Source organism: Bubalus bubalis, chromosome 20 (assembly GCF_019923935.1).
Source record: "Bubalus bubalis isolate 160015118507 breed Murrah chromosome 20, NDDB_SH_1, whole genome shotgun sequence".
Classification (NCBI taxonomy): domain Eukaryota; kingdom Metazoa; phylum Chordata; class Mammalia; order Artiodactyla; family Bovidae; genus Bubalus; species Bubalus bubalis.
This window is the reverse complement of record NC_059176.1, coordinates 66,112,424-66,137,894: the sequence shown is the minus strand read 5'-3', so window position 1 is coordinate 66,137,894 and position 25,471 is coordinate 66,112,424. Positions and strand designations below refer to the sequence as shown.

The window sequence follows — 25,471 nt, the reverse complement described above, 5'->3', positions numbered from 1 at the left end:
CATGAACTGAGATCTTCCAGATGTTCAAGCTGGATTTAGAAAAGGCAGAGGAGCCAGAGATCAAATGGTCAACATCTGCTGGATCATGGAAAAAGCAAGAGAGTTCCAGGAAAACATCTACTTCTGCTTTACTGACTATGCCAAAGCCTTTGACTATGTGGATCACAACAAACTGGAAACTTCTTGAAGGTATGGGAAAACCAGACCACCTTACCTGCATCCTGAGAAACTTATATGCAGTTCAAGAAGAAACAGTTAGAAGCAGACATGGAAAAATGAACTGGTTCCAAATTGGGAAAGGATTACAATCAAGGCTGTATATTTTCACCCTGCTTATTTATCTTATATGCAAAATATATCATGCAAAATGCTGGGTTGGATGAAGCACAAGGTGGAATCAAGATTGCCATGAGAAATATCAATAACCTCAAATATGCAGATGACACCACCCTTACGGCAGAAAGCGAAGAGGAACTGCAGAGCTTCTTGATGAAAGTGAAAGAATAGAGTGAAGAAGCTGGTTTAAAGCTCAACATTCAAAAAACTAAGATCATGGCATCTGGTCCTATCACCTCATGGCAAATAGATGAGGAAACAATGGAAACAGTGAGAGATTTTATTTTCTTGGGCTTCAAAATCACTGCAGATGGTGACTGCAGCCATGAAATTAAAAGACACTTGTTCCTTGAAAGAAAAGCTATGACAAACTTAAACTGCATATTAAAAAGCAGAGACATCACTTTGCTGACAAAGGTCTGTACAGTCAAAGCTCTGGTTTTTCCAGTAGTCATGTATGGATGTGAGAGTTGGACTATAAGGAAAGCTGAGCACCGAAGAATTGATGCTTTTGAACTGTGGTGTTGGAGAAGACTCTTGAGAGTCCCTTGGACTGCAAGGAGATCCAACCAGTCCATCCTAAAGGAAATCAGTCCTGGGTGTTCACTGGAAGGACTGATGCTGAAGCTCCAATACTTTGTCCACCTGATGCGAAGAACTGACTCATTGGAAAAGACCCTGATGCTGGGAAAGACTGAAGGCAGGAGAAGGGGACAAGAGGATGAGATGTTTGAATAGCATCATTGACTTGATAGCCATGAATTTGAGCAAGCTCCGGCAGTTGGTGATGGACAGGGAGGCCTGGCGTGCTGCCACGGGGTTGCAAAGTCAGACATGACTGAGCGACTGAACCGAAATGTAAATTTTATATTATGTGCATTTTATCACAATTTAAAAAGTAGGTTTCTGACTGTTAAAGTAAAAGCTGACTGATTATGTAGAAGTAAAGTGTGACAACAACAGAAAATAGGACAACAAACAATATACAAGTATAAAGGTGTAAGATTCATATACTACACATGCAATGGCGTACTGTCACTTACAGGTAGGTATAGATGGTGTTAGTGGTAGAGAACGTGCCTGCCAATGCAGGAGACATAAGAGACATGGATTTGATCCGTGGATCGGGATGATCCCCTGGAGGAGGGTATGGCAACCCACTCCAGTATTCTAGCCTGGAGAATACCATGGACAGAGGAACCTGGCAAGCTATAGTCCATAGGGTTGTAGAGCCTGACATGACTGAAGTGACTTAGCATGAATGCATATTAATTTAGAGAATTAATTTTCTATTTTCAACCTTAGAGAAACTAATAAAAACAAAATAAATAGATGTAACTAACAAGCCAATAAAGAAGAGAAAATGGAATCCAAAGCAAAGACTCATGTGCTTCTATTTGCCATTTAATGTAAGTGAAGGAGCCAGCCTAGGTGTAAAAACAGAAGAGACCATGTTGCTCTGAGGATCCCGTGCCTAGTATAAGTGGGTGACAGCTGGCGCAGAAGGTGGTAATGTATGTCCACTACTGCTAAATTTGATCTTAACTGTTTTTCTTTTAAGAAAAGCCAAAAATCTATCTATTTATGCATTGAATAGATATAATTCATCTATTCATCTAGATGCAATTAATCTATGAATAGAATAATTCATCTATTATTCATTGATTCATGTGAAATCTTCTGGTTTTTAAGTTGTCTTTATTTTAAAATAGCGCTGACTAATTAAATGCATCTGTAGTCTACATATAGCCTTCAGATAACTAATATGATAACTCTAATTTAAATAAAGTGAACAATAAAAGGAATCAATGATGGACTAAAAATAGAGAGTGTGATTTCTGTGAATGGAACATTTATCACTTAATGTGCCCTATACCTTCCTACTTTTGTTCCTGCTCTTGCTTTTACCTTTTTCTGATATTTTCCGTCCAATTTCTTTTTCAAAATTCAAATCAACTGCCATCTTTTCCTAGGAATTTTGTTTCTTCTTCTAGTCAGAACTGACATTTGTTTCCTTAACAATCAAGACCCTCTTGCTTGGGCAAAGCGCTAATAAATCCACTTGGAGTACATGTGAATCAATGCGGTTATGATTCCATGAATGAAAAAACTCAAAACATTTATTAACTTTCCCCCCACCATAGACTAGACCTGCAATGTTCATTCATGCTTTTAGCCTAAACTTGTCTCTTCCCAACACTTTTTCTGTATACAGCTGCTATGGGGAATCTGTTCTGGAACATGTACTTCCCTGACCAAGGAAACTATTCAATGACTCCTTCCCTGCAAGAAGTTGATTCCTTGGCTCCACAGTTTTTGTCTTCCAGTGCCCGACTCATCTCATCTCTTGCTATCTTTACCCTGCACTTGAATTTTCCTAAATACGAAATTACACACAATTCAATGAATTGACTCTCAGCTCTCAGCTTAGAAGACTCTCCATTCAACTTCTCACCAAGCTCTGCTTCCTCATGGCAATACTGTTTTTTTTGTTTGTTTAGCCATCTCTACTCCACCTACTGCCACAAACAGCCTCGCTGTGCTGCCTCTGTGCTGGGTGGGATAGAGGGTGTCCATCCATCGCCCAGCTTCCCCAGGTTCAGCTATTTTAGTCTCACTTGGAAGCTCTTACGGAGACTGAGCCAACCCAAGGTTACGTGGAACTATGGTGCCCTCTACTGCTTTCCAGAACCGTGACTACTTTGCTTTCTGTCATTCAACACAAGAGAAAATGCTAATAGAACACATGGGAATTAAGTGGATAGACCATCATTTCCCAGGGCAAACACTGAATTTCATATTAAAACAAATATTATGAAATGCTAATATATATTCTTCTAACATGTGAATTTCCATAAGGTATGCCTTATTATTTTACTATCCTTTCAGGTCCAACCTAAGGCTCTTTATATGGTCATAAATATTAAGAGAAGACACAGGGTTATCATTTCATCACATGGAGAAATTAAGTATTTAAGCCACGTGGTTAAACAAAATTTAAAGATTAGCTCTCAATAAACATAATTTCCATGTGTTCAATAATATGCATTGACTTTAGACTGATAGGGAAAACATGCAAATTTTAAAAATAATTCATGAAAAGAATATAAATTCTCTTACAGTTGATTGAATCCAGTAAAGTATTATTGTTAAAAATCAGTATCTGTAACTCTCACTAATACAAAATAATCCCTGGTTTATCTACATTTCTTTGCAAAAATTACTAAATGATTTCCTTTGGTAATCTCTAAGGCTTTAAATTCACTAGTTATTTGAACTCTTTGATTTGCCTTATGCTGTTTAATATTGGGAAAATAGTAATTATCACTGGTATCTCTAAACCTAGAATTCTAACACTTAGTAGGTTACAATTATATTGATTTTTATTGCTTTTAATTTAATGGTTTTGATTGTCAATGAGCTATATCTTAGTGATACGATTTTTGAGTAATTAGAAAATGAAGAAATGTCTGTCTTCAATTTATTCATTTTAGAATCAGAAAAGCCTTTCAAATAAGCATTTTATCTAATTTATATTTCATGCAGAATCACTGGAATCAGAGCTATTTAATACTATGACTAAGTGTATACTCAGAATAACTTTCTTATATTTGGAACATTTATGTATTTTTATGTCCTATTTCTGAAATATATCTAGAAGCTGCTATTTTTAGAAAATCTTAGAATTTTTGGCATGTGCAAAAGTGCCAGCAGTTAGTTTAGATTTGGACTGCGTTGTATTAAACATAACTAAGGATAGTGTGACTTCACACACTGAATGATTAAAGATCTTTTCTGGAGAGTTAGAAATTCGCCCTTCTCACAATTATTCTGTTGAGAGTGACTGTAAACAATTCAGTCAGAGTATTTTGACTCTTGACTCTCAAAGTCTTTCTTTGTCTTTTGTCAGAGTATGACAAAAGACATAGAAATGATAATACACTGTCCATCAGGTTCTTGCTGGGTTTATTTAAACATTGAACATCTCCCCCTGGGTGTTCTCATAGCCAAGAGGCATCCGGTCCGGAGAAAATCAGACGCTGCCATCTTAAAACCAGAACTGTGCTTGCTTTGCTTCCCTATCCTGCCCGAGCGTCATTTGTGCCAGCCAGCCTCAGCACTCAGAGTAGGCACGCTGAGGCAGAGACGAACATGACCTCAATAATGAAATTTCACGTGTTCGTGGGTGCGGGAGGTAACGCCCTACAGCAGAATTCAAGTCCGATACCCACTCACAAGTCTGCAGACCCTAAGTCCTCTTGTCACTGACAAGAAGGCTTCTTGTCAAGAAAGGAACTTCCCAGCCTCCCCAAATGTACAGAGCAATTAGGTAAGCGTTTAATTCTAATTAATCCATTTTACTGACTTTACTTCTCATAGCAATGAATTACAATTCTTTACAAAGTAGCCTCAGAGGCCAGTTTCTTCCTATAGAGAGTAGGAGCTGCAGACACAGGGGCCTGCGTAGAGGACTGAGGCAGGACTTAGGCCCGGCCAGAAAGGCGCTCAGGGCTGGTCCTGAGACAGGAAAGCTCTAGGCACCCCGGCCTTCGGCGCCTGCCTGGACACCCCCTTTCCATCTCAGCCCTAAAAAGAGGGACACGAGGCACCGATACACTCCGGCAGGCTACCAAGAAACTTCATCAGAAACGTGGCCTGTCCCAGAGCTGGCCAAGCTGGGGACCCCGAACGCCCCCACTTCCTCGCAGCCGGCCCGGGGCCAGGGCGCGTTTGGTGAGAGTCTGGCGGCCTCTACCGGAGCGCCTCCGCAGAGGAGCGTTTCTCAGAGCCGGAGCCGACATGTAGCGCTCGCGCGAGGTGAGAGCGCGCCCCGGCGCGCCGGGGGCGCCGGGGGCTCTGCAGCGGGGCGGCGCGCGGCCTCGGGCGCGGAGCTGAGCCGCAGGGCGGCGGCGGGAGCGCGGGGGGCGCCCCAGGCGCTCGGCCCGGGAGCACCGGGGAAGTTCGCGCTGGCGGCATGGGGCGGTGACGCCGCACCGGCCTCTGCGCCTGCCAGCCGGGGAGAGCAGACGGGGGAGGAGGATGCGCCCTCGCCGACGGCTCGCCTTCCCGGGCCGGCGCGCGGGGTAAGCCCGGGCGCGCGGGACCGGGGCCGTGGGGTCAGGAGCTGCGGACGGCGGCGGGAGGGCAAGCGGCCCCGGCTCGGCCCGCATGCCTCTCCTCGAGGGTACCTGGCTCAGGGAGGGCGGTGGAGGCAGGCGGGGCCCCGCGGGCGGCCGGGAGCGCAAACTTTCCCCCGGCGACTGCGGAGGCGCAGCCCGCGCGGGAGGGCAGGGGCGTCCAGAGCAGCGCGGCGCCGCCGGACGGGGCGCCGGGGCGCAAGACCCACGGACCTGCCGGTAGGAACTGGGGCACGAGGCTCCCGCCGCGGTCACCGGAGCCGAGGGCCGAGAACGCCCCCCGGGGGCCCCGCCAGCCGCCGGGCTCCGAGGCGCGGCGGGCTGGGCGCTTCCTGCAGGGTGGGCGCGGGCTCGGGCTCGAGACTGGGGGCGGGGGCGCGAGCGGGTCGCGCTGGCGGCTCGAGGCCGGGAGACACGGAGCCGACGCTGCACCGCGCGCTCCGGGCCGAGGAGGAAAGCGCCGCGCGGCAGGACGCTCCGCTAGGACCCGGGGCGGCAGCAGGGCAGGTCTGCCGGGGCCAGAAGCGAGCCGGGGAGGGTGGGCAAACGGTTGGCGCTGGGCGCGCCGCTGCGGACCGGGCGGGCGGCCGACTCTACCCGGCCGCGGGCGCCCGGGCGCGGAGGCTGCAGCTCTGCAGTGCCACCCCCGCGCCCGCGAGCCCCCGCGGAGGTCCCGGGACCGTGGGAGACAGCCTGTCTTTGGGGGTCCCGACTCCCTCAAAGCCTGGTCCAGATTGTCACCAGGCTGAGGGCGGCAGGAGGTGCCGCCCGGGTTTCCCGCATGCAGCGCCGCGTGCTCGCCGCCGGGACTCCGGCCCGGGTTTGGAGAGCAGCCCCTGGACGCACCCAGGCAATCCCCGCCCTGCCTTTCTCGACTCGAGGGCCTTGGTTTCGGAGGTGTACCTGTTGTGTGTTTCTCTCTTTCGGAGTTGGCCTGGGGTCTCCTCGGGAAAATGTTGCTTTTGAACACGCGGTGCTCCTTTATGATGTCTATCCATTTGCGTTATGCGCATATTGAGAAATGTATCCCTTCTCTAGGGTTAGTTGCAGAGCCCAGGGATTGTGCCTGCTTGGATTTCAAATGCATTAATTAGGGCCCACCATATAATCCAGAGCCGAGAGACTTTCCAAAATGCAGTGATTACTAAGTTATTTAGTCATGGGGACAGACTGCTGAGAAAGTGGCAGCCTTCTTTTATAAGCAGTTCTTATATTGTCGTGATCTTGCAGAAGACTTGTTTAAATGTGCCTTTTTTCCCCTCTTTCCACATACTTTCTCATAGCACCTTGCAGAACAAGGAGTAGCTTGCTGGCTTTGACGCGTGGCAAATATTTCAGAAAGGTAAAATTATTCCACTTGTGGATTTGACAGATGTAAAATACAGTTAGATAACTTCAGGCATTGATTCTAATAATAGGACTAGAGGGTCATTTGATCACATGGAAAAAGTAAAACAAAGAATTTGCGACATGGGAAAGATAAATTAGGAGAATGATTCTGCACCCTGAGTAAAGGTGAAAACCAAGCCTACTGTAATTTCTTTTTACACCCCCAACTTACTGGCCAGTGAACACAGATAATTCTCGATATGGAACTGTGATGGACAAGGACAGCCAGGCTCCTTTCTTTATGCATTGTGTATGTTAGCAGTGTGATTTGATTCTAGAACTGTTTCATGGCAACATTCATGTTTATGTTTTTTCCCCTTTCAGCTTCAAGATCAAGGTGGAGAAAGGAATAGCTATTCTTCCAAATTCATCTGCTTCAGCTGTTTTTCTTACTGGGAATGGACAATGGAATGTTCTCTAGCTTTATCATGATCAAAAACCTCCTTCTCTTTTGTATTTCCATGAACTTAGCCAGTCACTTTGGGTAAGTTATCATCTATGCTTTGATTTTACAATTTTCAGGGCACAAGTACCTTTTAGAAACTTTGTTGAGCAGTGTATCAGCAAACCCTCATTGGCCACCTTTGCAGTCCCATAGAGTTTTAAGAGTCCTTGCCTTACCCCACGCTTAATTCCAAGCAAGGCTGCTTCCAGTGTAAGGTCTCTGAAGTCAGTCAGAGAAAAGAAGCACATTGTTTTCAGAAGTGGAAGCCGAAGATGGTTTCAGAGTAAGCTGTGTTTCCTCCCACTCAGGTTAAAGCAGGATTGAAAAGCTGACCTGCATGAAGGACATTTATTGCTTGTTGGACAAAGCAGTGGGCAACAGTCTTTGTCGTCCTTGGTTCCAAACAAACTAAGGATTGTTGTCCTTAGTTCCATTCTGTAAAGGAATTTGCCTTTAAAGCCAAGCCTACTGTAGGTGGCACTGACAAGGACTCGCAGTGGTCCTGACTTGAGCCAAAGGCTCAAGCAAACGCAGATACCAGAAACTGCATGTATCTGATGATCTGCAGGACCCCAGGGCATTTGGTATTACCAGTGCCTTTAAGCTCTTTCATCTTGGCCTTTAGTATCAGTGTACTGATTCTAATAGTTTTTCATCAAACTAGTGATAACCCAAGTTCCTGACAAACTTCTTATGAGGTGCTGACTCTGTCCTCTTCTTCCCAAAATTGCTGTGGCTAATCACAAGGATTGTAACTTGAAGTTGGTGGTGTGTTTAGTCGATAAGTCGTATCCGACTCTTTGCAATCCCTTGGACTATAGCCCGTGAGGCTCCTCTGTCCATGGGATACTCTAGGCAAGAATACTGGAGTGGGTTGCAATTTCCTTCTTCAGGGGATCTTCCCCACCCAGGGATTGAACCTGTGTCTCCTGTCTTGGCAGGCAGGCTCTTTACCCCTGAGCCAGCAGGGAGACCCCAACTTAAAGTTGGTGGAGTGTAATTAAGAAGTTAAATTTTAGGACAAAAGTCACCAAACACCCCTTATGTGAAAATCAGTGGTGAAGGTTGCCCTTGTGTGAATCATGGAGGCATCTGCAGGGCGCAGTGGCTCTGCAATACATCCCCACGAGTTGGCAGGAAGGAGGCCCCTCCAAAGTCCATGACCCTCTCTCTTTGTTCTCAGGACATTTTCTGTACTTCTGACTTCCCAAGTCTGTACAGACGAGAAAGCAGAGAGAGAGAGGTCTGTGACCATCCCCAGGTGTGTGGCTGGTACACGACGGCATGGGGCTGTGTTCCAGCTCCATCAGAGACGTGTCTGGCCCTCAGCACCGTGAAGGGGACAGAGTGTGTGTGCTACCCATGCCTGTGGGACAGCCTCCTAGCCAGTCAGGGCGTTCCCTTGGGACACAGTGTTGGTTGTTATTCTTACCTTGCTGCTCGTCTTGAATGGGTACTTCCCTACTTGTGCCTTTGGTTTCCTTATCTGTTCAGTGAATGTCTTCCCTTCAAGGGCTCTCCCTGCTGCTAAATCTTCTAGGATTTAACCATAGTGTTCCCACATACATCCTGCATACATCCCTCCTGCATGAGAAGTGTGTTTAGAAGTGAAATCAAACACAATATTTTAAATTTCCAAGTTAATACATTAGGTAGGTAGTTTGCTTACTGATATATTGAATACATTTATCAATATTTCAGATGTAAGAAATATGCTAGGATTGGAAACGTATTTTTTTCCTAAGATTTTAGTCGAAGATATTTCTGTGAATCTGCATATTCTGTAGTCAAGAATGTATTATGCTCACCTGATGGATGAAAGTCTGAAGTATGAAAAAATGTGCATATGGAGTTTGGCCATTAGAAGCAGCTGTACTTGATTTCTTACTCAATTTGATGACTTTCTGATGTCATCTTCAAAATAGAGAGAGAACTCTTAGTTTCTAGAAGCTAATACAAAACAAGTAGTAGAATACCCCTTAATCTCCTTGACAGTTAGTTGTTGGAGAAGTTTTGAACCTGTTGGATATAAGTTTAATAGTCCATCCTAAAATGACACCTACTAACTGCAGAAATTAATGAGACACAGAATAGTATGTGAAAAAGGAAAATATCCTTAATTCCACCACACAGATACAATCATCCTTCCCATTCTAGTGTGTTTCTTCCTCTTGCTTCTATGCCTAGCTTTATACAGTTGGGATCATACTGTGTTTTCAGTTCTGTAATTTTTGTGCTTTCTTCACGCCAATACTTTGTTACCACAGAATCTTAAAATGTATGACGTAAAATGGACAAGTGTATTGCAGTGCATAAATGCTTTGTCATGGGCTACATCCCTAATTAGGGGTGTTTGCATTGTTTCCGATTGTGTTGTTTTCCTACATATCTGTGAACATATCCGTCCTACAATTGCTTTAAGTATTTGAGTTCATTTCTATTAGAAGATGTTTCTGTAAGTGGAATTTTACGTCAGCCTCTCTGAGTGCTTTTAGCTCTTGGTTTTGTGCGTCCATTTGCTTCTGGGGACCAAGATCTGTAGCAAAGTGGGAAGTCAAGTAGGGTATGGTTTTCAGCAGAAGGCATCTTGACGTCTAGGGGCACAAGGGCCTATCGATTTCCCTTTTCATACAAGGCTCCTTTCACTTGGTTATTACTGTAAATGAACTTAAGAATAATTTTGTCAAATTGCAAAGAGAGTTTCAGAACACTTATTTGATTTAAAATCTTGACAAAATAATATCTATTGCAATATGAAGTGCCTATTGTTACGATGTCTGTTTTAGAGGACACTTATGAGCTGAGCATCGTTAGCCCTGGCTTACAGTCAGGGAGACGAGAGGAAAAGAGGCCTGGTGGGTTTACCACGCTGGTCGTGCTGGGGTTCTGTCCTCAGCCCTCCTCAGAGGGAACCTGCCAGGTGGTCCTGGGGTTCTCGTCTTGGCTTCACATGGTTTGCAGGGAAGGTCTTAGTCAGACTGACCTATAAAGGAAGGGGGCATAATTTTGAAAGGAATTCTCTGCATCAGGGTAGAGAGAATTTTCCGTTCTGAGATTACAGGAAAAAAAAGAGCTTGGTAAGCTCTGTTATCTTCTTCCGAAGAAAGAGTTTATGTGATTTTGTTCTAAAGAAAGGTGAACAGGGAAGCATGAAAGGTTGTAATTTGCACATTGTGGGACGGAAGAAATGTGGATACCTGTAAATGCATAAAGAAAATCAGACAACTGGTGAAGGGTAAAGAGTGATAGGAAACTGCTCTCAGTCAGAGAGCAGAGGAAAGAGGCAGGATGCTGTGCTTCTGTGCAATACAAAATCATACACTGTTTGCGAAAAACATGTGGATCTGGCAATCAAGAAATTTATGTGATAAGTAAAATGTATTTGGTGATTATATAAGATACGGTGAAATTGCTTTGAAAATATGAGTCTCATGTCTTCTCCCTTTTATTTTCTAAATTTGATCAGAGCCACCAGTAGCTCATTTTCAGTAGCCTTTGTAATTCTTCTGTTAGTTTTAAGTTATATAACAGAGCATGAGTCAAGTGTATAACAGAGCAGAGACATATCTGACTGTCAGCCTTGTGTGATGTCACATTCAGAGGCATGGCATAATTTGAGGCATTATAGTTATTTTAACCAGTAATCACACATACATGATATAAAGATGCCAGCACAGAAACAATGTTTGCATCAATGTAAGGTCAAAACATAATTTAATCTGAAGTTACTTTATCAGCATCTGAAAAATCATACTTTTCAGACTTGATTAGATCAGTGATAATTGCAGGATAAATTTGAGGATTATCAACTCCATAATATGGTAAAATCTGATTCCATTCATTTAATAATATTAAACACTGTTTAGAGGTTTATCTATTGGAAAGTAAAAAATGCATTAGAATTTTATCACATGGGAGCTATAATTCAAATAGACTTTGGAAAACAGTATTCTATAATTGGCAATTATAGGCAGGTTCTTGTAGAAGTAGCTTAAGAAAAGGAATAGATAAGGTTCTTCTTTATCTGTCTGCATAAGCATGCTAACCGGGACTGTTGGTTTCATGAAGAGGGCCTGTTCATACACGTTCTCAAGGACAGTTCTCTTCTCTTAACTAGAGCAGAAAGTGCACTCTCTCTGAGTCATTCATGTACTCATGATGTCTTTTTAAATGGCAAGAGGGAAATTCCCATATGGAAAGTTCTTCCTGCTTGTTACTGCAGATTCACAAGACTAGGACTGATGGTCATCATGACAGTTATAAAACCACAGAGAAGTGCTGTGAAGCAGATAGGACACTCACAGGTGATGAGGCACTTATGTGGAGGCTGCAGGGATAGCCAGAGACCTTGCATATAGTAAACATTTCAGGTGATTAAGATCCTGTGCTGTGCTGTGCTTAGTCACTAAGTTGTGTCCAACTCTTTGCGACCGCATAGACTGTAACCCACCAGGCTCCTCTGTCCATAAGGATTTTCCAAGCAAGAATATTGGGGTGGGTTGCCATTTCCTACTCCAGGGGATCTTCCCTTCGACACAGCGGTCAAACCCAAGGGTCCTGCATTGCAGGTGGATTCTTTACCATCTGAGCCACCAGGGAAGCCCAAGAATACTGGAAAGGGTAGCCTATCCCTTCTCCAGCGGATCTTCTTGACCCAGAATTGAACTGGGGTCTTCTGCATTCCAGGAAAGCCCGACTAAGACCTTACTACAGAGTAATGCCAACATTTTTTTAAGGCACCAAAACAAAATACTTTCAAATTACCTGCTTAAAACTTAAAACTGCTAAGCAAAGCTTAGACGGATAGCCAGCCAGCCCTTCTCTGGCCATCAGCTCCAAGATGAGTAACTGGCTTGGTTCAAGGGGAGAAGGAGAATGTAGGTTTTTGGATTTTTTAAACAAAGGTACAATTGCATAACATGCGTATTTTAATTGGTGTGAAATTTCAAAGGAAAATATTAGAATCAAAAGTAGAATTCTAGTGGCAGCAACAATACTTATAAGTGCTTACATGAGTACTTCTTCATTTCCAGAATGCATTTTCAAAAGAAATGTACTGTTTAATTTTCACAGAATCCTCTCTCTGTAGGTGAAAAGAGTTAAGGTGATAGAATACAGAAAAACATGTCTAAGTTTCATCATTGAAAAGTAGGAAAGTCAGGGTCCATCTCCAGGGCATGAGCTAGCAACATCAATGCAGGAGCTTCTCCAGAATGTCTGCATATTTAAGCTGCAACAGAAAGGGATAGAATGGGGGGAAATCTGTACATTGGAATCTTCTAACCTAGAACTCAAATAGCACTGCTCTAAAGATAGTATTTCATAGCCTGAATAAAATCAAATACAAAATATATACTATGAAATATGATGTAATAGAGAGGGAACCATCTTATAGGAAAATTAAGATAGACAATGAAACAGACTTTAGCAGTTCATTGAAAATTCTGTTTTATTTGTATTTATTTAACAATTTATATCAAGATCAAAAGGCAAACCTAAAAATAAATGAAACCCAGGAGCAGTTCATTTTCACTTTTAACCACAGGAAGAAATTGGGCCATCACTCCATAATCAATTTAGTTCCTACTTCAGGGATGTAGGTATCATTTTGACAGGACAGTGAAGCTGTTTTTTGTGGCAGCAGTTACTAAGCCTGCCTGCAACTCAAGTTTCCTAATCTCCAAGATAAAGTAATAACAGATCCTATGCCACAGAGTTGATGTGAAGGATAAATGCACGTATGCTAAATGCTGAAACATGGCCAGGTAAGGAGGGAGTGCTAAGTCCAGGCTAGCACTATCCTTCTGGGTGTTGTGACCAAGAAGTGCCAAGGTTTGCTAGACTCACGGGCTGGGCACAGCAAAGTCCACAAGCTTAGTCCCATTGGTAGAGTCTCCCTTCTGTGTAAGGGCGCACATTCACAGTTATTGGTTCTGGATCGGGGTTTGGGCATTCTGCAGGATGGTACCCTGCAGCTGCGTCAGGGTCTGTTGAGTCCTTCCTACATGCCAGGCACTGTCCTAGGTGCTGAGATCCTGTGATGGGCAGAGCAAAGCCTGCCTTCCAGGAGGGCTCCTTCTGGTGCAGTAAGTAAACATGTACTTATCAATTGGGTCACAAGGATTGCTGTGAAGAGTAATTCAGAGTAGGAGGTAGTGAGTGTGCTGGGAGATGTACTCAAGCAGATGTCTGAAGAATGAGCCTGTCTTGGTGGTGATGATTGGACAGTTGAGAGGAGCAGCAGAGGCAGGGTGACTGAAGAAGCCAGCTTGAGGATGGGGAAGGTTGGTGGGAGGCAGGGCCAGAGAGGCAGCATGGGTAGGGGATAGTCAGATCGTCTGTAGGCCATGCGGGGTAGCATCGGGACTAGCAGTTGGCTGTTGAAGAGTAAAATCTGATCCCACTGAGACCTGCAGTCAGTAAAGCTGACTCTGGCTGTAAGTGGAGAGTAAACTCAGAGTCTGGGTGGGGAGGCTTAGTAAAGGGGGGGGCCAGGAAAAGGCGGTCAGGAGGCAAAGGTAGTGCCCCAGGGGATGGGCATTTTGGCTAGCAGGATCGGTTGATGGGCTGCCGTGGACCTGAACAAACACCTGAAAAGGTGATGGGTTCAATAGGCTGTTGTTGAGCTGGAAGAGACAGCAGGGGAGGAGGCCGCTGAGAATTATCAGCACAGTTCTGGACCTGTGCGAGCTTTGTTAGATATCCAAGCGGCCAGGTAGGCCATTGGGCATACAGGTCTGGACTCAGAGAGAGAGAGTTTGGGACTGGAGACATGAACTTGAGAGAGGTATTTAAAGCCATTAGATTGAATGAGATCAATTAGAGATTGAGTTTAGACTGAAGGAGTGTCTCTAGACAGCCCTGGGAAATGCCAGGTTTAAGGAGAAGAGGTGGGGGAAGATAAGAAGAGACTGTGTCCTGCACTGTAAGAAGGGGACGGGCTCAGCTGAGGGCTGAGACTGGACCCGTGGGTTTGGCACTGGGAGGAGCAGCCCCAGAGGATTTCACTGGGATCCTGGGTGAGGTGGGGGCAAGAGCAGGGCAGAGTGACAGCAGAGACCTTTGAGCAGACAGATCTTCAGTGAGAGGGCCTCTCTTCAGACGAGAGGCTGAGGATGGAGCAATACCTGAAAGGGAATATAGGGTGAATGAGAGACTTTTCAAAGACCTGATGTAATTACTGATGGGAATGGTTAGGGAGGGAGGGAGACCCACGTGTAATAAGCACCGGGATGATTCGTGTGCTTTATAACCACATTTGTGGTGCATCCAGCATGGCTGGGGGAAAGGAAGGGAATCAGTCTCCGGAAGTCTGGGGTCAGATGACAGGGATGTGGCCTGTAAGGCAGGCACCTGGGTCTTACCTTGCAGGTTGTAGGATTCTGAGCCAGGCTGCAGTCTTGGGGACAAGAGTGGAGCATCTACATGAAGAGTGGTGTGCAAGGGTGGGGTGGACTTGAGCTCTGTCTGGAGAGGTGATGGGCAGGATCAGGGGCACTTTTGACATGGAAGCCACCTAAGAGTTCTGGCATAAAGCTATATGGACACAACTTTATTCACATAAAGCACATGTGCCAATCAGTCCATATTTTCCATCATAAGAGGAAACAATTTAATTGGAAACTCAAGTTTTATTTTCATGTCTGGTTATATCCACCATGGTATTTTAAAATTTTTACATATTTTAACATAGTTAACTAAAGTGGTGTGTAATGGAAATTTGAGGAAAACATCACAAAACTGCCATTTAGAGATACTTATTTAGTGAGCTTAAAGTAATGAGCGAATAAACTGAAGATACTTTTCTCAGAAGTAACAATATACTGGAGAAAGAATGCAGAAAGAAATGCAGTTCAAGAAGACAGATAAGCTGTTGCTTAAAAGCAATTCTGTTCAAGTCCCAAAGTAAGTTCACGTTAAAGCTGGTCTGCAGATGCAATTATCTATACCATTTTATGGAAATCGAAAATGACTGTCAGCATAAGCAGAGATCACAAGAAATGCATCACATATTGCCATCAATAGCACCATTTGTGGTACGAGACTCAAAAGATTTTTCTTCCCCAGAAATGATGACGTAACTGTTCAACTTGAACCATTTAAAATACTGAAATAAGGAGGCATCATCAAGCATCACTTGGTAAAGTGAAACGCATTTAAAGATGGACTCCACCGCATAGTGTTATTATTACTAGCAGAGGCATTCATACTGATAGAAAAGTTACGTTGGAGTAAAGTTTCCTCAGAAACAAAAAGACTCTTAGATTTGACGCGTAATACAACTCTCCCCTTTCAGAGTAATGCATGGATTCTACTGCAGGTTTCACTCACCCTGATACCTGGTTTTGGAGAAAGCTTTCTTGGGATCCTTGTCTTGCTGCATTCAGATTGCTCCCTCCCCATTCCTCCCCAGCTCGCGTCAGAAACCCTGCTGATGGCCTGTCCATCCCACCTCTGCAGCCCTGCTTGGCCTGAACACTGGCCCTCTCCACCTCCAGTCTTGCCTCTGATAAGCCCATCATCCCCAAGGTGCCTGGGGCCACAAGGAAAGACAATGCCCCTGTTGAGGTGCTTTGCTTTCCCACCACCTTCAGGCCACATCCTGGAGGTGGAGCTTGTCACATGAATATGCTGTGATTTGACCCCCACACAGGGCTCTTCTCACTAGGGTTCTTACATGCCCACTGCAAATGTCAATATTTTTCTTTTTTTTTTTTAATTTTTATTTGAGTATAGTTGATTTACAATGTTGTGTTAATTTCTGCTGTACAGCAAAGTGAATCAGTTATACTGTTTCTACTCTTTTATAGATTCTTCTCTCATATAGGTCATCACAGAATATTGAATAGAATTTCCCTTGCTATGCAGTAGGTCCTTATTAGTTATCTGTTTTATATATAATAATGTGTATATATATATCAATCCCAATCTACCAATTTTTTTTCTTAGTGCCGCTACTCACAGACCCCTTCCTTTGGCTTGAGACCTGATCTTCATGCTTGAAGGCTCAGGCCTGCTTTCCTTTCTTCTGACCTCATACAAAGCTTGATCCCTCTACTTTCGGGTCCTAGGATGCCCTGCATATGAGACTCCTGAAGCAATCATGTTCTTCAGGAGTCCTCTGGGAGCATGGCCCATTCTTTTAGATCCCAAGGTTAGGGATGCCACGTTTGTCATTGTGACAGTTCCCGCCACAATGCCAGGCACACGGGCGACACCTACAACACCTTTGCTGAGCTGAGCTGCTGGGATAGTGAACCTCTGTGAAGATGTGATGAGAGAGGTGCTCTCTGGGGTCATTTGGAGTCACTCTGGCAGCTGGTTCACAGAGCAGCCTGTTTCCGACTTAGCTCTCTAGTCTTAAGACAGTCCCTCTCCCCTCTGACTTCACATGAAGATCACTTGGGGACCTTAAAAAATACCAGTGCCCATTCCTCCTAAGGCCGAGTCTCTAGGGTCTAGAAATCCGGAAGAAGCTAATGCAAAAGTCACAGATTCAAATGGCCTGAAGACACCAGAAGTTAAGACCACAGGGACAGGTGGGAAATTTGCACAATTACGAGAGTTGAGCCTTTCTAAAGTCATGCATATTTTTTGTTCTGAAAACTCTGTGTGAAATAAACCCATTAGCGGACCACATTTTATGGCTGCCTGTTCCCTACTCCACCTCGTCAGAAGTCCCTGAAAGACCCAGACCTTTAGGCCTGGCGGGGGCCATTCACGGAGTGTGAGAAAGTCCTTCACCACCTGAGCATCCGTCCCATTTGTGTCCCTGCCCACGTCCCAACCATCACCTTCCCTCCTCCGCCTGGAACGTGGGGCTCAGCGTTCAAGCTTAGGGATCGAGTCCTTGTGCCTTTTGTATAGAAGATGTAAAACATGAGGATGTTCTAACATGAGTGGTTGGATGTATGTTTCCTTTATTGTCCCTTTTCTGGAACATCAGTAATATGAAAATGTTGCAGCTGTTTCATGGGCATTATTTGTAGAAAACATGCACTAACTTTAAGAAAATGGTTCAAATTTTCAGATAACCTAGTTTATTAATCCTGATACTGAAGGGAAAATTACCAAATTTTTCAAGGATTTCTACTTTATATAAAATTGTTCTCAAAAATAATGGCTCTAGTCTTAGTTCACAGAATCTGCTTCCCGCAAGAACAGAGCTTTCAGCTTGTCTTAGAAGTGGCCGTGCAGTCACAGCTGACCTGAGGGCCGGCAGAGCTCTTTGGTTTTACTCAGAACCGGGAAGACGCAAGCTGAAGCCTGCTCCCTGTACCCCGGAGGGCTGGGGAGGTGGTCTTGTGTTTCCACCTGGAGGCCTTGTGGATTTGCTCACTGCATGGAACTGCTCACTGAAGGCACAGCCCCGTATTGTGTGTTGTTTTGTTTTCCTAGCCCAAATGGAACAAAGCAAGCTGAAGTCACTCTGTATGTTAGAAGCAGTCTGTAAAAATTATACAACTTAATGTGCGTGAGAAAGTTCACCAGGCCACGCTGAGAGTCTCCCGTGTGCTGGCACACCATTTGCTTTCGGTCGTATGGGAAGGCCTTCCTCTCCATAGCTCTGAAGACAGTGCGTTTTGTAACCACCAGTTACAAAGGAATGGTTTCCTGAAGAGGACTTTCCAGTTGTTCATGAGAGGACCCTCTACTCCTGCCTGCCCTGACAGGCATTTTTAAGGACTTCTAAAGAAACTGTTTGCGACGTCCTAGGGCCTACCTTCAGTAAATACAGAGAAGAAATCATGGCAAATCCCCAGCTGGGCATCTATTTTTTTTTTAAGTCCACAGATAAATGTAAGAAACAGTTATAGCAAAAGAGGGCAAATGCTGAAATTCCTGCAAGGGTGTCTAGGAGGCAGCGCTTCTGGATACATGATGGGACTAAGTGGTCTGTGGACATCTCCATGGTCTCTATCTCCTGACAGTCAAGGCTATTCAGAGCAAATATAATTTAAGAGTATTTTCACAACAGATAATGTAATAGTTTTTAAAGTGTACTTGAAACATTAAGGTATGCTTTTTCTTTTTTTTTTTTGATTGTGACTTTTATATTTTTATTAAGATAGAATTGATATGTAACTTTGTATAAATTTGAGGTATGTAGTATGTTGATTTGATACATTTATATATTGCAATGTGATTACCACCTTAGCATTAGCTGACACCTCTGTCACGTCATGTAATTATTAAGTCATTTCCTTTTTGTGATGGAAACAAGATCTAGCCTCTTATTAACTTTGAAGTTTATGACATAGTATTATTAACTAGAATTACTTCATTGTGCATTAGATTCCCCCAAATTATTTTTTTTCTAGTTGCAGGTTTGTAACCTTAACATCTCCCAAATTCCATCACCCCAGCCCCTGGTTATTCTCTGTCTCTACGAGTTGGCTTTTTTAGGTTTCACAAACAGGTGATAGCTTTTCTCTGCCAGTTTGTATGCTCTCATCTCTCTTCTGTTAAAGAGCCAACCGGGACCTTCCAAAAACTGGACACTTGGACAAAACCTAGAATTGAGTAACCAAAGTGGTTATCGTTGAGAGCTTCACGTGAAGTGGACATTGAGGCCAGACTTAGTTTGAGCAATAGTTGCTCTTTTGTTGCTCAGCAGGGCCCATGCACAGACTTTCTTTCATAAATTTGGAGGACAGTGTTAAGGCCCTTCATCCTGACATTAGGTTTCCAAGGCTGAGTGCTTTGTCTTCCTGTGTGAAACTAAAATGGATGTCAGAGAAAAGGGAATTCAGTATTTTAAAATACTAAGTCACAGAGGAAAGAAGAAAAAAAAAAATGTGTCTGTGGACTCCAAAGGTACATAATTCAGTCTTTAACAGGACTGAATTTTAGGTTGTTTGAGCTTCAACTATATGCATTTTAATGGTGATGAGAAAATTAGATCCAAAGAACATTATAGTCATTCATTCAAAAAGGAGACACTTTAGGCCATTAGAGGATTGATCTGTTCTTAGATGCTGTCGGTGGAAATGACCGATTTTCGAGAAGCGGGTGGGGCAGGCACACATCTGTGCTGCCCCGAGAACCGCCTGCTGATGGCAAGGTTCAGCTTTCACTCCAGCTACTCTGAGCAGAGTGGGGTCCATGGTGACACTTCAGAGGGGCCCCAGGAGCCCCGTGTTCTCATCGCAAGTACCACCGGTGCTGACTTCATGGAGCCACAGCCGGCTCTCAGCAGGATGAGTTCCCTTTGAAGCCGAGCCAGATGGCAGGTCAAGTTCTTGGTAATAACACGCATTTTCCTATTTGCACATCTGAACAGGTAGCAATGGATGGACATCTGAGGTGGAACCCATGTGTCAATCATCTTCTGGACTGTGGCTTTCTTTCCCTGCTGATAACTTCTTTAGCTTTTCCCATATCTGCTCAGGGCTGATTCTCATTTCCACCTGCTCTGTTGGCATACGCCTTTTTTTGACATAGACTTTTGAGGCCTGAGTAAGTTTGTTGCTGAATTGTACAAATTAGACCGTTCTTCCTGTGAACCTCCTGCAAGGTCCTACCCGCTCTTCTCAGCGTTTTATTGTAGGTTGACATGTTGGTCACAGAACACTGTGCTCCCTGAGTCTCTGCTCTGGGGCCACATCACGTAAAGTCGAGGTTTTCAGCCTGGGCTTCACAACTCCTGCTGGGCTGGCCTGTGCTCTGACTGAGAGGAGCGTGCCATGAGAGCTGACGGTGTGGAAGTCCACCGCCATCCCTCACCAGCGATCTGTCCTGGCATAATGCTCACAGCACAGGTGCTCCCAGTCAAGAATGCAGGAAAATGTGGGCACACCAATCTTACGTTCAAATTAGATAGAAGCTCTAATGTCCTCCGGTACCGCAGAGCCCATTGCAGTGGAGTAACTAACAAAATGAAGGCTCAGTTTCTCTGTATTTGAACCAAACTGCTGAAATGCCCCACAAGTGGGTGAGGCTCTGCCAGTCCATGTGCAGTGACTATTATGTCTTAAAAATGGCTACTCTATCAACACAAATAGTTCTTCAGAGTCTGGGAGGGATGGAGTTTGCTTTGATGGGTGACCAGCCCAGAGCCAGCATTCTCAGACTGGCTATTCAAGAATTAAGCCTGTTTAAACTTCAAGAATAAGGATGATGTAAGCAAAACAGCCTGGATAGTACAGGAGATCATTCTTAGATGTCCTGCCTCCAAGACAAGTCAACATATCATTCCCTGTTTCTATATTTTGAGAAAAAATTGTAAGAAACAATTAAGAAAGTCAACTCCTTCTTTTGTTTCTCTGTTAAAAAGCTTTTCACAAATGCCAACCAGCTCTGTAAAAGCTGAGACCGATGACAACATCACGATATTCACCAGGATCCTGGATGGGCTGCTGGATGGTTATGACAACAGACTGAGGCCCGGGCTCGGAGGTGGGTGTGGGCCGTGCCTGAGGCCCTCGGGCCCAAGGCACATTTCTGCTTAAACCCAGTCTCAAGCTTACGTTTGCTGTGATTCAAACAATTCCTCAAAGGGCTTCCCTGCTAGGAATTTGACTTGGTGGTGTTGCCAAGGCTGCTGCATGTTGTCATTTTCCAGATGCAAGAAGCCAGGGCAAGTGGTCTCCCTGAAAACTCCTTTTCTCCCCAGATAATGGTAACATCCATTCTGGTCCACTTAAGGAGAAACCACTTCTTAGGTGATACTGAAGCTGAAGTTACCCTATGTTAGGAAATACTTTATCATCAACCTCATACCCTCCTGTCTCTGCAAGTCCTTTTCAGAAATCCACTATTTAGTGCAAGTCTTCTTTACACATTGCATATTACAGGTTTAATTTTTTACTAGAGCCATAATTAGTTTTTACTTTGACCCTATAAAGCTGATAAAACTAAACGAGTAGTAAAATATGCTTTCAGGGTACAGCTGGCTTGACTTTGTGCTGGGAATCCCATGCGTTTCAGGTGTGTGCAGGGCGTGTATATTTGAACCTGCTCCGTTAAGTGAGGAGGGACCCCCTAGCAAATCCATTCCCAGAGGAAAATGTTTAGTTCTTCTTCATTATTGGCATTTTTTATCAGGGCCATTTGCTTAAACCATGGGTTGACCCTCTCTGCGTCTTTGACCAGAACAGTCCACGTAGGCTCCCTGACCCCATTTTACTGTGCCCTGAGTTATGTCCCTCTGAACTGTGAGCTGAGGCCCTGGCGAGGAACCTGTGTCTGTGTTTCAGAGCGTATCACTCAGGTGAGAACGGACATCTACGTCACCAGCTTCGGGCCCGTGTCTGACACAGAGATGGTGAGTGCGCTTGCGGCCCGGCCCGGACCACTCTAAGACCTTACGGCACCGGCCCAGGGCTGCCCTAACGAGCCTTGCCTCCCTTTGTGCTAGGAATACACCATCGACGTGTTTTTCCGACAAAGCTGGAAAGACGAAAGGCTTCGGTTTAAAGGGCCCATGCAGCGCCTTCCGCTCAACAATCTCCTCGCCAGCAAAATCTGGACTCCAGACACGTTCTTCCACAACGGGAAGAAGTCCATCGCCCACAACATGACCACGCCCAACAAGCTGCTGCGTCTGGAGGACGACGGCACGCTGCTGTACACCATGCGGTGAGTGCCGCCGGCGGGCCCTGCCGTGCCGAAGCTGGCTAGTTTGAGGGTTTGTCGTATTTGTGTGTGTGTGTGTGTCTATGTGAGATGGGTGCTTTTTACCTTCTGACTTGCCCATACTGATGTCCATGTAGATTATTTCTTTGGGCTACTATGAGTTCATAGTATTTATCTATACTTGTTTATTTGATTCAAGATCAAGGGCATCTTTAGAAGAGTGGTAATGTAAGTTAGGGAAAATTTAACAGAGATTTTATTTTAAAAGTCTAAGGAGACCCCTTTTTTGTTGCGATTGTGCAGTATTTTGAAGTTTTAAAAGTCTATTTGTTGTGTGGTTTGATAACATTTCCAGCACTGAGGTTAAATTTTAGCATTTGTCATTTAAAATGATCATTAGTCATTTTTTTGAAAATTCTGAATTATTCATTGCATCTGAATAAATCAATACATTGACCAGTGAGAAAGACTCCTTTATAGCTTTTCAGTTTCCATGCATGATGGGTCTAAGTAGCCTTTAGAAGATATTTTTAAATTAATTAAAAAGAGAAAAGTAAAGAAAAAAACACAAAAGCCAAGTTTTAAAAAAGGTACATTCATTTAGGTAGCTGTTATAGATATTTTCTTAGTTATAATTCTTCACAATAAACTTTATATTTAAAAAGATAATTGTAGTGGAAAATAATGTGAATACAGTCATCTTCAAAGACTGCATGTCCTAACGTAATTCTGAGGAACGCTTTGGCCTATTGTGTCCCAAAGCTGCTTGACAACCGGCCGTGATTTTTCTTATACCAGCTCAATAAGGATTCTGATCAGTGATCTGCACACACATCTTGGTGTTTTGTTCCAGTCTTTACTCTTCCTTTTTCCCTACATTGATCTGGAAGGTGTTTCACCCATAGATGGAGATAGGAGTTGTGAGCATCACATCAATGCCTTCCCCATGCAGAAAGCATGTGGAAAGCTGAGGAATATCTCGAGGACTGACGTTCAGTCCTCGGTCGTCGTACTATGGGATGGAAGGCTGGGGAGTATCTCGAGGGCTGACGTTTAGTCCTCGGTTGTCGTGCCGTGGGAAGGAAGGCTGGGGAATATCTTGAGGGCTGACGTTCAGTCCTCGGTCTTCGTGCTGTGGGAAGGAAAGCGGGGGAATATCTCGAGGGCTGACGTTCGGTCCTCGGTCGTCGTTCTGTGGGAAGGAAGGCTGGGCAGTGAGACAGAGCACTGTGCTCAGTCTGTGAGCAGGGAGTAGTGTGGAGACGAGTCCCGCATCCTGGCCGGTGCTGGGGTTCCCCCTAGAGGGGGCCCTGGGTGGGCCTGCCGGGCATCTGTGTTCTGTCCCTAGGTTAGACATACCCCAGTCTGCATAGATTCTTATCCTTGATTCACACCTGGCTCCCGTCCTGCAGGGGTCAGTTCGGTCCATCACCTAAGACGATGGGATGCCTTCGTCTTGGGCACAGTTGCATGGACAGGGTGTGAGAGAAGCCTCTTGTCCAGAAGGGGAGGAGGCAGCAGAGGGTCCTTTTACCAAGTGTCTGTATACCAAAAACATCCCCAATACACACAGCACTTCAGACCTCCCAGCCAGGGGACAGCATTTCCACTAACCAACAAATAGGCAGAGGCTAGAAATGTTTGGTAATCAGCCCAAGGTCACAGCTATGAAGGGGGTGGTGGCAGCAGGAATTTGGGTTCTGGTATGAGCAGTTTCCTTGTTTAAGCCACCACATTTGGAAATCGGAGGGATGCAGCATTATTAGACACATAATGGCCTTCTTACCTTTAGGAAAGTGTCATGCCCAGAAGGAAGTGGTGAGAACCAGAGCAACTTAGCAGTGATTTATCCTTATTTATGCAGAGGAAGCCTGCTGCTAATGAGTTGCAAAGTTGATAACCAGTTTTCTTTTTCAGTCTTATACAACATGTGGAAAGTAGAACTAGCTACACTTGAAAGCATTAGGAATTATAGTACGATGGATCTATAGCTATAATTTGATAGCATTTTAGTCTACAGATTTAGCAGAGATGGTGAGATGACAATCATAATTAACTGGACACAGCAGAGCCCCATCCAGGCCTCACCCCGTCACTGGGCCTTTAGAAGTACAGCCTTTCTGTCTAGCACTTTGGTCACTCCCACCAAATCTTATAAAAGCAGTGATATACTTTGACCCAGTAATTTCTATGTAATGTCCATCTTAAGGAAATAACTAGGAGTAAGGACTAAGGTTTATGCACAAAGGTTTCTACTACCATGTTACTTACGATACCAAACACTGGGAAAAATATAAAAATTCTGCACATTTTTTCAACTAAAATTGTATTTAAAAATTTTTATTCAGACTTTGGATCTAATAAAAAAGATGAAACATGAACATGAAGAAGAAATTAGGGTTCACATCCTACACTTTTAACCTGAGATATATTTGAGAACTACTGTTACCAACTTCTGAAAAGTAACTCTATAGCGATTATTGTACATGGGAGGGATGCATTTATATAACATCCCCACCATGCTCCAGAAATCATTTAAGGTAATATTAAAAGGCACGCACAATTCAGATGGATAAAATTCCTTCAGTTCAGTTGCTCAGTTGTGTCCGACTCTTTGCGACCCCATGAATCGCAGCACGCCAGGCCTCCCTGTCCATCACCAACTCCCGGAGGTCACTGAGACTCACGTCCATCGAGTCAGTGATGCCATCCAACCATCTCATCCTTAGGTGGTTCCAAAGAAGCTAAGGGAACATAAGCTGTTGATGCCATTTGCTCCCAAAATGTCTTCTAAAAAGCCTTTGGTGCTTGCCTAGAGCTGATCTACAATTTCAGTTCTGAAGAACTTTCTATTACCTATGCATAATCTGTTTACAGGATCTGATGATAAAAAGGTAAGTCCAAAGAGAGCCATAGACATTTCCTGTTAGACCATCAAAGAGAGGACCCTTAAAACGCTCTGCAGTTTCCTTCAGGATGACCTTGTAGCAAATAAAAGTGATAAGTTTTACAGAGCCATACCCAGAGGTGTACTGTGGATGACAGGCCAGTGGCCCGGCATTGTCAAGGGACCCTCAGCTCAGCAGTTTCCCTGGGTTGTCATTGCCAGAGCTGGGGAGAGAAGAGGCACAGAATCCAGAGCATGACTTCTGTCCACCCAAGGACTGAATTACTGCCCTTCTGGCCGGCCTCACTAATTGCCTGGGGTTTTTCCCTGGGTGGAACTTTAGGTCATCATTGAGTAGTAGAGAGTTTTTATTTCACTCCCCTGCAAGCTCGGACATGACCACAGGAGGGCATGTGCCAAACCTCATGACACATTTTCTTTGTAACAGGTGAGCTGGGAGATAGTGACCAGCTCTCATCTCTGTTTCCTGCATGCCTTCTGAAGGTGCAGACTTGTGAGGACCACACAGGGCTTAGTTTCCTGGTCTTTGGGTCCCTGATGGAAGAGCCAGTCTCTCTAGTCTGTGGTGTAGGAAACTGCAACAAGCAAGAAAGCACTGACAAGGAAGCGGGCTCTGGTAGTATCACATGGTGTCAGAGAACCTGGCTGCTGCTGGACCTAGGATCACTGCGTCCACGC

At 44.5% G+C, this 25,471-nt stretch overlaps 1 protein-coding gene across 6 annotated transcripts in view; it reads left to right on the top strand.

The window, feature by feature from the left end:
* The first annotated feature begins 5,059 nt into the window (after positions 1-5,059).
* GABRA5 (gamma-aminobutyric acid type A receptor subunit alpha5) overlaps positions 5,060-25,471 on the top strand; it is a 91,247-nt gene continuing 70,835 nt past the window's right edge. The window contains exons 1-6 of one of the 6 annotated variants that reach the window (XM_044932917.2): positions 5,084-5,154; positions 6,758-6,816; positions 7,188-7,347; positions 20,585-20,706; positions 21,507-21,574; positions 21,668-21,888. In XM_044932917.2, the coding sequence (XP_044788852.1) occupies positions 7,262-7,347; positions 20,585-20,706; positions 21,507-21,574; positions 21,668-21,888 (497 nt within the window). In that variant the 5' untranslated portion in view covers positions 5,084-5,154; positions 6,758-6,816; positions 7,188-7,261. Of the gene's footprint in view, positions 5,155-5,200; positions 5,421-5,606; positions 5,694-5,892; positions 5,982-6,757; positions 6,817-7,187; positions 7,348-20,584; positions 20,707-21,506; positions 21,575-21,667; positions 21,889-25,471 lie in introns of those variants that run through there. The other 5 variants (XM_025271647.3, XM_044932916.2, XM_025271648.3 and 2 more) reach the window with 5 other exon arrangements.